General features: G+C 39.2%; 1 protein-coding gene across 3 annotated transcripts in view; it reads left to right on the top strand.

Moving 5' to 3' along the window:
* Positions 1–14,212, top strand: part of cntnap3 (contactin associated protein family member 3) — a 121,934-nt gene that overhangs the window by 48,639 nt on the left and 59,083 nt on the right. For 2 of the 3 annotated variants that reach the window (XM_058412696.1, XM_058412695.1), the window contains exons 6-9: positions 7,753–7,913; positions 8,354–8,491; positions 10,704–10,965; positions 13,729–13,872. In XM_058412696.1, the coding sequence (XP_058268679.1) occupies positions 7,753–7,913; positions 8,354–8,491; positions 10,704–10,965; positions 13,729–13,872 (705 nt within the window). The remainder of the gene's footprint in view (positions 1–7,752; positions 7,914–8,353; positions 8,492–10,703; positions 10,966–13,728; positions 13,873–14,212) is intronic. The other variant, XM_058412697.1, reaches the window with a different exon arrangement.

Raw genomic sequence — 14,212 nt, 5'->3', positions numbered from 1 at the left:
TGATATGTTGGCTAATAATGAAGTGGTTTGAAACATTCAATTCATTTACAAAAGATAACTAAAGAAATACATTTCCAGTTCAGACTGTATGGGAACATTTCCAATCCCACACATTTGTCCTAAACTCTGGTGTTTGTCAGGAAGCGCACAATCACTTCAAAGATTCTGGCACAAGTTTCTGTATAAGCTGAAAAAAAAAACGAGGCAAACAAGACTTGACATGAAGATTTATGTCCCGTATCCGAGGCCATTTCATTTTGCCTGTGCTTTGCATTCATATTTCTTACCAGTGTTTTACCGGCTTGATGATGTGTAGACGATTCAGATTTACCGTGTTCATTTTGCTCCACTTCTCCTCAGCTCGGTGTCGGTAATTCTACCTAACAGCCAGCTCCAGAAGTCAGTCTATAGCTGTTAAATTTTTTATTTATTTATTTTTTAATTTTAGGTTTTACTTGTTTCTTCCCCGTTCGTTTTGTGCTGTAAACAATTGCTGTAAAGTGTGAAAGGTGGGAAGTTGGGCCATAAAGTGGCCACGAGGCTGAACTTTCAGTGTTCCTCACTCGTTGATCATGGTCTGTCAGCGGTACGGCTCTTTTACGCGTGTGTGTGTGTTGTAAATATCAGAGGTGCTACTGAGCAGATGGTTAGAAAATGAATGAAGTCGCTCATTTCATTGCGGATTGAATTAAAGCATTGTTAAGGGAAAGGTGTTGGCATAAAGATATACGTGTTACAGGATGCTGTGATGAGGAAGTCATATGCTGTGTATCATTATAAATGTGCTACTAGGTTGTGTGGCAGTTTGGCAAAACCCACTGCTTGATGCTGTGGATGAATCCTGGCAAACTGCCACCTTTTTTTTCCCTGCCTATAACATAGACTCCAGTGATATTATTCAGAATCCATGTCACATGTACTAATCATTTGCATAAGCATTTGACTATATAGACCAAGGTTGTGCACTGGAATGGGAGCAAAACATGCTTGCTAATTATTTTACATTATCTTATTTTTTTTCCCCTTCAACTTGACAGAGGAGCAGCAAAAATAAAAAGCAACAGAATGGAGCTAATTAATTTACCAATCATAAAGTTTTACGGTTGTTTTTTTTTTTTTAAGTACTAATTCTTTCCAACTAGCTTTCCACCAGCAAAACCCAAGTAAAGTCAAATAAACGGCACCCGCTCTTCCATTTACGATTGGCATTAGTGAAGAGACAGAGATGAAAACAAGCCTTTTGTGATACTCATGTGAAACTGGAGCTTTTGAAAAAGCCTGAGCTTTTCAATTATCACCTCTCTGGAGTGTTGAATATGAACGGATCATAACGGCAGTTTTGAATTAGTTAATGTGTGAATAGTAAATGATAGCTTTGAGTTTTGCTAATTACGTCTCAGCCCATTCTGCAAGCATGGAACATTCGAAAATTTAATTGGGTAATACTAAATGCTTAGGATTTTACCCCGTGGAAATATGCAAATGAAGCACATGACCTGTGTTGCGGTGATCGTACACCGAGAATCGTGTAGGTGAATCGTTCCTGAGGTGAAACGAGAATCGTTCAGGCTAAAGAAAAAAGTTCTTAAGCAGGAACGTCGGTGCTTCTCTCATGAATCACTGATACAGTGATGGTTTCTGTAAAAGAGGATTTTTTTTTAATTGATTTTGATTGAACATTTACAAAAGGAGTCTCCAGTGTCAGAGTTGTAGAGGGTTTTTTACTCTTCCTGAAAACAGGAAAAAAGGAAGAAAAAACACCTTTGATTTGTTTGAAGTTGTCAGAAAAGGTATGTTGAAACAGAACACGAATGCAGAGTGAGTTTATTGTGGCAAAGACAAACAATTTTAAATCGTTTGGCAAAATCGTTATCTAGAAAAACAGATGTGGAGGAAGTATGGTAATATGGTATTAAAAAAAAAGCAATTGAAAAAAACAGCCAGGCAGTATGATGAAAAGGTCACTTGAGTGTTTACTTCCTTCAGTGAGTGTTTGAGTTTTATTTATGGTGATGTTCAAAATATGGTGTATAAGTTTTCTGAGGATGCAGGAATAAGGCGAGGCAGGGATGACATGTTTTTGTCGAACAACCCAGAATTCAGCTCTGTAACCAACAAAAGGTTAGAATTCTTACACATTTTGTTCATGATTATGTCAAATGTACATAACCATTATAAATTTTGAAGCTTAAATACAATCACCAGAAGTACAGAGCTACAGGCTACACCGAGATCACATGACTTAAGATGTCTTAGTATTAGCTTTTTCAAGACATGGGGAAAAAAGTTGCTTATTACTGATGGGTTTTACATTGTGGAACAAAAAACACCTTGAGCTTGTGTTAAACCCAGAGTTTATTTCACTACCCTGTGGTTCCGTAATATTAAATGTCCACCAAACACCAGCATGTGATCACTGATTATTTCTCTATTCCAGCACATGCCCAAGCCTTTCATTCCTCATTCTTCATTTATGTGATTTGATCTTCGCTCATCCTCATCATTCACACTTCATCTCCTACATGCAGTAGAACCGAGTAGATTTTCGATGACACTGAAATATCGATTCTGACTTTGCGGTTTTGACAGAGCCATTTCTGAAGCAGCAGATTTTCTTCCTTGTTGTGTTTGAAACAGGAAAAAAAAACACTTAATTTGTAGCTCAGAAGCGACTTTTCCTCCAGTCGTTCTCCTTTCTTCCTCACATGCACACGGGCCTGCTGGGAAACGGTTAAAGACGATGTTTGGAGCAGCACCGCACTTTTATAGTAGGGGAAAGGAAGCAGTTTGAAGATGTTGTTGTTGTTGGGGTTTTTTTTTTTCCTCAACTAAACCGCAGCAAAGCCAAATGTGATGTGTGATGTGAAAAAAAGTTGAAAAAGTTAGCAGCTTATGCAAGTTTGCTGTTATTCTGTAAAAGGAATTCCTATTTTTATATCTAACTACGTTCGATTTTGTTGAATAATTTAAAACATACTAGAATTGGGTTATTTTTTTTTCGCATTCGTTAGATGCCAATCTCCTTTGTGTGGAGATTCTACCAATCTTCACTACATTCACTATCTTCTACTCACTGACACTATTTTTTCCCCACATTAAGACATTAAGCTTAAAGCCCTATTTGGATGGGATTATTTTTACCTCAGGAATCTGCCCTAATTTGACTGATTACTGATTTGAGCCTGTTTTTTTTTTGTGTCATAAAGCATTGTAAGGATCATTTTAACTGTTAGGGACAGAAAGAGGTTTTTTTTTAGTAGAAGCGTCAGAGACGGTATTTGTCAATAGCGTCTAGACTCACAAGCACTTGCCTTTAACCTCAGAGAAAAAAAAACAAGAATAGAAAACGTGGACTGAAGAAGGAAGTAGACTTTTTTTCTTTTCTGTCAGATGTAATACAATGGAACATAAAAGAAACAGGACAAAAAAAAAAAAAATTGGAGGAAAAAAAGCGTTTTTTGTCATTTAAACTTCCACCAAAGCCACGTAAGAGACTGTGACTCAGGCTATGACTTTGAGTTTCAATCAGATAAAATAAAACAGAGATGCGTTTGTTGGGATGAACACTTTTTTTCGCCTTGTGCCTCACTGGCAGCTGTAAACAAGTCAGCAATTATGTCGCCTTTGGAAATATTTTGACATAGACTGTCAAATGCAGAACGATTTTTGGGCTAATCAGAAGCGAAGTGAGAACTTAATAGTTTTATTTATTTATTTATTTATTTTTAATAAAATCTTTTACTTGATGTTGCTTTCTTTCTTTCTTTCTTTCTTTCTTTCTTCTTTAAAAATTCTCGCTTTTACAAGTATCTATGTGTTCCCCATTGGAGCGCATTAAAAAGTAATGACTCTTTTTAACAATGTGCCTGCAAAACAGCTCCGAAGAAATAAATAAATGTTTATGTAGACTGCTCAGGTGTTCCTTAATAAACTTTTCAAGGCTGCACAGGATCCCTGTGGGTTTCATTAGTATTTATTCATCTTGTTGAATGCGGAATGGGAAATGAAACAGCGCTGCAATTTTTTCGGGCATCTTGTTACACGCTATTGCATATTTAAGAAAAGAAAAGTCAGAGGAAGGAATGGGGATCAGACTACATTACACGTTTTTGAATTTGTTTTTATTTTTTTAAACCATTTAATGCAAAATTCTTCTCTGCTTGATTGGCATGAATAGCATTTTTTGTGTGTAAATCTATGAATAAATTGATTTCTGTTCTGCTTGATAAATAAGGCTCGTTGTATTTAAATTAGTGACACAGTGTCAAATCCAGTGACTCCAGAAACATCTCCTGAGTCCAGATAAATGTTTTCAAGAAAAAGAAACCCAAAGAAATCTGGATTTCTGCCATGACAGTGAAAAATTTGTGAAGCATGCTGGTGGCAACATCACACCATAGGAGAGCTTCTCAATAGGGAGGCTAGAGGCTCGGATTGAGAGAAGACAGAAATGCAGGCAGAAACAGAAACGTCCTTGAAGAAAACCTACTCTAGAGACCTCCAGATTTTTGCACCTTTCAGCACGATGACCTGAAGTAAGACAATCCTGGAGTGGCTACGGGGCAAGTCTCTGTCCCTGTGTGGCTCAACCAAAGTGTAGAGTTGCAATTTATAGAACATCTGAGGAGATCAAATAGCATTGAACTTGAGAGGAGCTCTTCCAGGAAGAATAGGAGAAACTCACTGTAATAATAATTTTAGATTATTTTTAATATATATATATTAATGCATTGTGCATTGTATTTAAATTTGGAAACACAGACAAAAAAAAAAACAAGAAACATCACAGAAAAAAATGGAAAAAGGGCAGCGTGTGTAATGACACATCATGCTGTTCTTTGAGAACTGTATTTGTTTGTATTTGTATTTGTTACATGATGAGAATATTAGCATACTCTAAAGTATCAGTAACACAATGGCATATGCCAAATACCTGGAAAACAAAACGGAGCAAAAAATTAGAGATTAGAACTTTTTTCTTGTCAGCCAGGACTACATACAAGCCAAGTTCTGGTCCTCAGGAAACAGATCCAGATGACTTGACAGGAAACTATGGATTCATATGTGCTTCTTGTGCAGTGTAAGATACCTTATTTCTGGGCTTTAAAAAAAAGTGCAAGATTAAACATCCTAAATCACTGACGCACCAGTGAACCACTAAGTGAACAGTTTAGTAACGGATGCTGGCCAGAGCTGCAATTTCACAAGTGATCAAACTGTAAGAATGCAGTCGTACAAGCAAGTGTGGATAAACACAGCCATGTAGTTTACAATCTCCTACCTAAATCATACTTAAACAAAAATTTATATCTTGTTACAAAACTGTAGCAACTTTAGCCACAAGTCGTTGCCACTCTGGCATGGTGTTTAAAATGGTTTTCCAGTAGCCTTGTGGCTTCAGAATTTGATCCTACTGCATTCGATTCAGTGCCTACTGCATTCAATTTAGTGCCTATTGCATTCGATTCAGTGCCTACTGCATTTGATTCAGTGCCTACTGCATTTGATACAGTGCCTATTGCATTTGATTCAGTGCCTACTGTATTTAATTCAGTGCCTACTGTATTTAATTCAGTACCTCCTGCATTTGATTCAGTGCATACTGCATTTGATAGTGTCTTTTGCATTTGATTCAGTGCCTACTGTATTTAATTCAGTGCCTACTGTATTTAATTCAGTACCTCCTGCATTTGATTCAGTGCATACTGCATTTGATACAGTGTCTTTTGCATTTGATTCAGTGCCTACTGTATTTAATTCAGTGCCTACTGTATTTAATTCAGTACCTCCTGCATTTGATTCAGTACCTCCTGCATTTGATTCAGTGCATACTGCATTTGATACAGTGTCTATTGCATTTGAGTCAGTGCCTACTGCATTCAATTCAGTACCTCCTGCATTTGATTCAGTGCATGCTGCATTTGATACAGTGTCTTTTGCATTTGATTCAGTGCCTACTGTATTTAATTCAGTGCCTACTGTATTTAATTCAGTACCTCCTGCATTTGATTCAGTACCTCCTGCATTTAATTCAGTGCATACTGCATTTGATACAGTGTATATTGCATTTGAGTCAGTGCCTACTGCATTCAATTCAGTACCTCCTGCATTTGATTCAGTGCCTACTGCACTCAATTTACAGCCTACTGCATTCAATTCAGTGTCTACTTCATTTGATTCAGTCCCTACTGCTGCATTCGATTTGGTGCCTACAGCTCAGCCATTGATACAGTACACACTGATCAGTATGTGTGTAGTATGAATGCAGTCCAGGCATACTATATCAGCATTGTTGGTGCTGTCGTGTCCCCTATGATGTCATAATAACTTCAAAAATGTTTATTTCAAAAAAATGCAACAATTTTGTTCTTGTTTAAGCCTTCAACAAGTTAACAGTTTATTCAGCTATTGTTTAATAAGTACGGATCAACCACAAGGAACAACATTTAATACCTCCAGCACGTACACTCAGCTCATCTGCACCAGCCCTGTTACATTATGCGATAGCGTAGTGTCTATTGGTTCCATACTGCAGAATCTCAGTGGAAGCAGTCAACCATACTGGTATTTCTCACCTACTGTTTTATGAATACTGAGGGTTTGGACTTATTGGACTTATTGCTCCTTTGGTGTACAGTAGGGATATTCAGACTCAGCTAACATCTTTATTTACAATTTGAGGATGAACTCCTCACTACGGGTGCTTAATCCAGCTGTGTATACAACCCATTCTGCATTTTATTCTGCCAATACAATCTACAACTCAGCACGGCTGAACTCACTTGGATAGTGATAGCCGTCTGGTTGTGTACAGATACGCTAACAGATGCTTGTGATTGGTTAATGTTAATGTGATTGACATGCCACCCTTCCTTTCCAGAGAATCATTCTAGTGGAAAGGTGATGCTTTCTTGGGTGCCAGGATTTGGGTTCTTTAATTTTCAGCAGGAATTCAGATTAAAAAGTTTAATTACAACTCTTACACTGGAAATGTAAATACCGAACATATTTATCAGGAATGAGTCCATGAATAATTGTAGTCGGTGTAGCATTAGGCTGCTTGAATTCATACTTTGGCTAAATAATTGATGCATTTAGAGAGCCGATGTAATCTGAACCACGTCGCTGGCTATGCTCTGTAATAACCGAATGCCATCCTTCCACTCCATAGCAATATGCTGGTTAGTGAAAATTTAATACATATGCCATAGGCAGTGTGGGTCCGAATTAAGCCATGCCTTCAGAAGAACTGCAGGCTGAAATTGTGTGTTATGAGGAGGAGGAGAGTTTATGAGTTTCAGTCAGTTGGTCTTTATGTATCATTGATCGCTGCTGATTCTGTCGTTCTTTCTGGTTTGGAGAAATCCTGTCATGTTTTTGTTTTTTTTTTGACTCTAAGGTTCTGGGTGTTTGTTTTCATCACTGAAAGTAACATATAAAGGTTTTTTTCTAAAGGAAGTTGTGAACATAATGTGGAAAATCTACATTATACTGTATTTTACCATATCAAGATATGTCTTTTAACCGTATATCAGGTACCACAGGACTTCTCAGATTAACATTTAAAGGTTAATTAGAACTGTGTTTGTTCATGTTGGCCAACATTAACTTCACTGTTAATTTGACATGCACTTGCAACAAATATAAGATCATTGTTATTTCCCTGTTTTTTATTGTATAATTGAAGCCATCCTTCTGTATTATATCTAAGCATATTAACAGCACATCTTTTCTTTTCTTTTTTTTTTTCAGGCAATTTCCACATGGCGGTGTCACTCGGCAGCCTGCTGGATGACCAACACTGGCATCTTGTTAGCATTGAGCAACTCCGAGGACACGTCAACTTCACCGTGGACAAAAGCACGCAACAGCTCCAACTCCCTGACCACCAGAGTCACTTTGAGATTAACGAGGTGCGCCTGTAGCAACCAGTCTCAAAGCTGCTTACTAGCACTCTCACAAACAGCCATGTTGTTGCTGTTTCCCTCTAATTCTTACACAAAGATGCACAATAAGAGAAACTGATCGCAAGGGGGGAAAAGGAATCACGAGTCCTGTTCGGCTCTGCACCCGAGCTGATCGCTATTTAATGTGTTTCGTTATAGAAATGTCAGTTTTCATCACCGGTTCAGTTACAGCCACAGCAACAGGTTTTTGTGTGTGTGTATGCTTTTTTTAAAAAAACCACAGCTTAAATTCATTATGTATCATCTTGATGTGAAGTGACATCTGGGCTACACGGTGTAGCTCTAACGTGCTCTTCATGCTCTTGTAACCAATCTATCTTTCTGTAAACTTGCATGATTAGAGGAAGCATGGGCAATTTGACATCAGACTATCATTCTTTCACAAGATCAGTTTCGGTGGCGTTTCTGCTGACGGGACTCAGAGAGAAAACTCCAGGAGGAACTTCCACGGCTGTCTAGAGAATGTCCAGTACAACGGCGTTAATGTGATCGAGCTGGCTAAAAACAAACAACTCACCGTAGTGGTAAGAAACGATTGGACACTGGTTACATCATCTTGGTTTTGGATTTGGAAAGCAAAACCTGAGAAAAATATTTTGGATTTTGTTTTGTAATATCCTCACATTCAGACAGCTGATAACAATATCTGCTCTGAAAAATGGGGAAATCTGAAAAAAACATCATTAACATCCATCCAAACAGGTGTCTTGCATGTCGATCATGTTTCCTGTGAATTCAGATAGTTTGTCATTTTCAGGTGTTCTAAGACTAATGTTTTGGGGACGTGGCCTCAGGTGGTCTGAATTTGTTTCAGTGCATCTAGCCAGTGCTTCCTTTCACCAAAATCACAAACTATGCTATTGCTTCTAAAATAAAAGTTATACAGGATGGAAAATACAATCCTCAGGGATTTGGATTCAAAGCCAAAGAACAAAAACATTGCTATGATTTGTTTACTTTTTGACCTCCGCCTACCATCCATGTACATGAAGCAGTGCTTCCTGGAATCTGTCCAGGAGGCAATAGTTTTTTAGTTTGTTTACACAAAAGAAAATATCTAAAACGCCAAATGTGTTGCCGCGGTCACTGAGCCAAACAGATTACCAGTTTCTAACAGTAATAGCTGCATGGAGCTTTGGAGAAAACAAGCTAATTTGGCATCCAAGTAGTTTGTCCTCTTGAAGCGTGAAGAGCATACTCAAAGCGAGTTTATTAAAGAAGATCCAATAATCAGAGTCAAAGTCAAATTTCAGGGTCAAGGCAGAGGAAGATGAAATGTAAAAAAAAATCATACTTGAAATTCAAACATAGAGACTAGGGTTAACAACCAAGAAACTAAGCAACAATGACAAGGCTGGTATAAAAAAGATAAAGTTTAAATAAGGTAAGACACGTACCAAAAACTCAGGGTTTAAATAGACTGACTAATTAAAGGCAAACAAGGATCGGGGCGAACTAATTAGTAAGCACAGACCATATAAGGCAAGTGGAATGTCACAAGGGGAGTGCATCATAATCTGGTAGAACTAATTAGAAAACACATACCTTATAAGGAAAGTGGAAGGTCACATGGTGGTGGGGTAGAAACATGACCAGGTTTAACTAATTAGAAAGCACGTACTTTTAAGGTAAGTGGAAAGCCATAAGTAGGAACTAATATGATCAGGTGTTACTAAGTACTAAGCAAAGGACATATAATTTAAGTTGAGGGCCTTCAGGGGGAGCACCATGATCAACTAATTAGGAATTACTGAGGTAATGGGAAGGCCTTGGAGGAGGGTTGGAGGTGGTGCATGGGGGTGGCATCATAATCCGGTGAGTTACATATAACCAAATGCTGACCATATACGGAAAGTTGAAGGCCATAAGTGCGGTGCAAAATGATCTGGTGTGACTAATTAGAAAGCAACACCCATATAAGGAAAGTGGCAGGTCATTAGGGGGAGCAGCATGATAGGAACAGGGACAGAAACGGGAGTGTCCCAAATAAAGTACTACACACTATACACTACTCTATGCACTATGTACTCTACTCAACAGTGTATGAATTTCAGAAAGGTATCAGGCAAATGGGTTGGCACCCTGTCCAGGGTGTATCCTGCCTTGATGCTCGATGATGCCTGAGATAGGCACAGGCTCCCCGTGACCCGAGAATAGATATTACTTTACCTGCTGCTTGATTTTTTTTTAACTTCCCTTTTTCAACATGCAACTATATCTAACAGCTGGGCGAGTCGGGACGTCCAAATTCAATCCTAGCTATATTAACAGATCAGTTCATATGTATAGTATACCCTGCTTTATTTGATCTAATTCATTTTTTATCATAGCTGTACATTTTTAATGACCCGATCATCCTGTTCATTTTTTAAGTGAGACGTTATTATTTTCTCTGTCAAATGAAATTAGGCCTCTTTTTTGAAATTGTCTATTGACTAATACAGAGTATGCTTACATTACTCACTGCTTGTTATTTTTTTCCCTGTTACTTCTGTTCACTGGGGAATTAGGGATTAAGCCAATTAGAGATCCTTTTAATCATGGATTTAATCAGGCTCGTGGCGGGCTACGTGGGGGGGTGGTGGGATGGGGGGGTTGCTGATGCATAATTTAAGAGGCAAACATCATAATTCACACCCTGAGTAATTAAGTTTGGAAATTGTATTTGCATGAATAATGACTTTTAATCTTCGTTTAATTTTGTTTTTTGCTGTGCGTTTTATTTTTTCATTCCAGGGAAACGTCACGTTCGCCTGTTTGGAGGCCGTCGACGTGCCGGTGACATTTGCCAGCTCTGAGAGTTTTCTTCAGTTGCCATGGACATCGACAAGTGACACCGTGTCAGTAGGGTTACAGTTTCGAACCTGGAATAAGGCAGGACTACTTATGACCTTTGACCTCCATCACCAAGCTGGAACGCTGTGGGTTTACCTGAGCGAGGCGAGGGCAAGGATGCAGGTCCATAAGGCTGGCAGGGTCATGGCAGACCTCACAGCAGGTCAGATGCCGTTAACTAAGGAATATACAGTATAGTACTTCGAACATGGAGTTAGTTATTGTAATACTGTGATCTTAACTGTAATACTGTAATAACATTACAGTGTTTGCTTCTTATGCAGTATGTAAACAATGTGGAGTTTTAATTGTAAGGACCACCCACCGGCCCAAAGACAGAATCCAGCGGTGAGGGTGAAGGGATCTCGTGTTCTACCTTTCTTTGCGCTTCCAGAAGAATTTGCTTCATTTATTAGAATTTAAGTATAAAGTATAATCTGATGCTGATCACAGTTTAGAGGGTTGACTATTCTTAATTTATTAAGTAGATAGAAAATTGAAATGATTGAACATAACTCTATTTAAACTTAAACCTGGGATTCTCCATACAAGTTTACAAGTTTACTCCATACAAGTTTCAGTTTGTTCTAATTTAACTTTAAACCAAAGCATTCTCCATTCAAGTTTAAGTCGAGGCTACTCCATTCCAACATAAACCTAGGCATTCTCTATTCCGATTTCTCTAAGTTTACAACCTAAGAATAAAGAGGTGTATAATAATGATTTTCCTAAGACTCAGAATAAGTCAAATTAACAATTTTATTTTGCCAGGCAGGTTCCACTTAAATCAGTCTATTCAATTAGCAAAATGCCAAACACAATAACAAGCAAAATGATCAGCATAGTATGAAAAACACAAGCTACAGAGTCAAAGTCATACCTGGCAATAGAGACACACAATAATAGTGTGGGAAGTTCTGAATGCAGATGCTTCCGAGTCCTTTGCCAATGCACGTCATATATCCAAGAGAAACAAAGGTCCACAGAAGACCTGGTTTTGAATGGTTCATAAAGACACATCTGGATCAGAGATTGATTGTGATCTATGCTTTTAGTTTTGGGACCCAGGGGTCATACTAGATAAGGGTTGTAAAGGACATACACTATATTGCCAAAAGTATTCGCTCACCTGCCTTGACTCGCATATGAACTTAAGTGACATCCCATTCCTAATCCATAGGGTTCAATATGACGTCGGTCCACCCTTTGCAGCTATAACAGCTTCAACTCTTCTGGGAAGGCTGTCCACAAGGTTTAGGAGTGTGTTTATGGGAATTTTTGACCATTCTTCCAGAAGCGCATTTGTGAGGTCACACACTGATGTTGGACGAGAAGGCCTGGCTCTCAGTCTCCGCTCTAATTCATCCCAAAGGTGTTCTATCGGGTTGAGGTCAGGACTCTGTGCAGGCCAATCAAGTTCATCCACACCAGACTCTGTCATCCATGTCTTTATGGACCTTGCTTTGTGCACTGGTGCACAGTCATGTTGGAAGAGGAAGGGGCCAGCTCCAAACTGTTCCCACAAAGTTGGGAGCATGGAATTGTCCAAAATGTCTTGGTATGCTGAAGCATTCAGAGTTCCTTTCACTGGAACTAAGGGGCCAAGCCCAGCTCCTGAAAAACAACCCCACACCATAATCCCCCCTCCACCAAACTTTACACTTGGCACAATGCAGTCAGACAAGTACCGTTCTCCTGGTAACCGCCAAACCCAGACTCGTCCATCAGATTGCCAGATGGAGAAGCGCGATTCGTCACTCCAGAGAACGCGTCTCCACTGCTCTAGAGTCCAGTGGCGGCGTGCTTTACACCACTGCATCCGACGCTTTGCATTGCACTTGGTGATGTATGGCTTGGATGCAGCTGCTCGGCCATGGAAACCCATTCCATGAAGCTCTCTGCACACTGTTCTTGAGCTAATCTGAAGGCCACATGAAGTTTGGAGGTCTGTAGCGATTGACTCTGCAGAAAGTTGGCGACCTCTTTGCACTATGCGCCTCAGCATCCACTGACCCCGCTCCGTCAGTTTACGTGGCCTACCACTTCGTGGCTGAGTTGCTGTCGTTCCCAAACACTTCCACGTTCTTATAATACAGCTGACAGTTGACTGTGGAATATTTAGGAGCGAGGAAATTTCACGACTGGATTTGTTGCACAGGTGGCATCCTATCACAGTTCCACGCTGGAATTCACTGAGCTCCTGAGAGCGACCCATTCTTTCACAAATGTTTGTAAAAACAGTCTGCATGCCTAGGTGCTTGATTTTATACACCTGTGGCCATGGAAGTGATTGGAACACCTGATTCTGATTATTTGGATGGGTGAGCGAATACTTTTGGCAATATAGTGTAGCTTGGATTGTTATCTCGTGACCTGAGAGGGGGTTGAATAAGGTCATATCTCCAACAATAGTACAAACTATGTATAAACTTTAGTATACTCTCATTTGGAAATTAGACCTTTTTCACCAATCACACTATGACCTTTAGAATGACATTAAACATCAATAACATCATATTAAGTATATCATCGTACTTTTTCAGTATTCCTTGAGATTAGAACCTGAAGGGTAAGAGAATGTAAATTCTTGGTGATATTCAGAAGATAGTTTCACCATTGTCTCCTTGAAGAGGGGGAGATGCACACAGGAATGTAGGAATGTGAATTGTTTTATGAAACACTTTTCCCAAAGTTGGCATCCTGTATAGGGTGTCTCCCAAGTTTGTGCCCCTGGGTCCTCTGGGATAGACTCCAGGCTCTATGTGACCTTGTGTAGGACAAGTGGTACAGAAATTGGATGGATGGATGGATGGATGGGTGGATGGATGGATAATTGTAGGTCTTCATCACAGCTGTACTACTGACACTTTCTGAACAGTACAAGAAGTCCATCATGTTCTTTCTAACACCCGTGTCACTGTTACAGGGTCAGCAATGAATGATGGCCAGTGGCACTCTGTGGATCTGAGCGTCCGCCGGGGTCGTCTGATCCTGGCAGTGGACAAATCGGACATGTCCACCATTACCATTTCCTTCCCCGTCATGCCTGCCAACCAGATCTTTTTAGGAGGTACAGTAAATCTAACATCTGTTGACTTTTTTCTAGACCATTGTTTCTCAACATTGAGGTCTAGAGAATTCTAGGGATCAGTGAAGCAGAACCAGGAGGATTTGGTAGCATTACAGTGGTGGACAAAACAAATCAATGTTGTTTTCAATATGAGTCTGAATGGGTTTCATCCAAACTTTAATAACTCAAATATTAAGAAGCATATAAATAATGTCAGTGTGGATTTAATGTTATTTATCGGTGGAAGGTTGAGGGAAAAGAAAGGCTCTAGGTTTACAATAAATTATTGTACCCATTTAAATAATTTATACTGAAAGGGTGCTCCTGACCTGAAGCATGA

This window comes from Hemibagrus wyckioides, linkage group LG16, assembly GCF_019097595.1.
Source record: "Hemibagrus wyckioides isolate EC202008001 linkage group LG16, SWU_Hwy_1.0, whole genome shotgun sequence".
Lineage (NCBI taxonomy): Eukaryota > Metazoa > Chordata > Actinopteri > Siluriformes > Bagridae > Hemibagrus > Hemibagrus wyckioides.
This window is presented reverse-complemented; position numbering and strand designations above follow the sequence as displayed.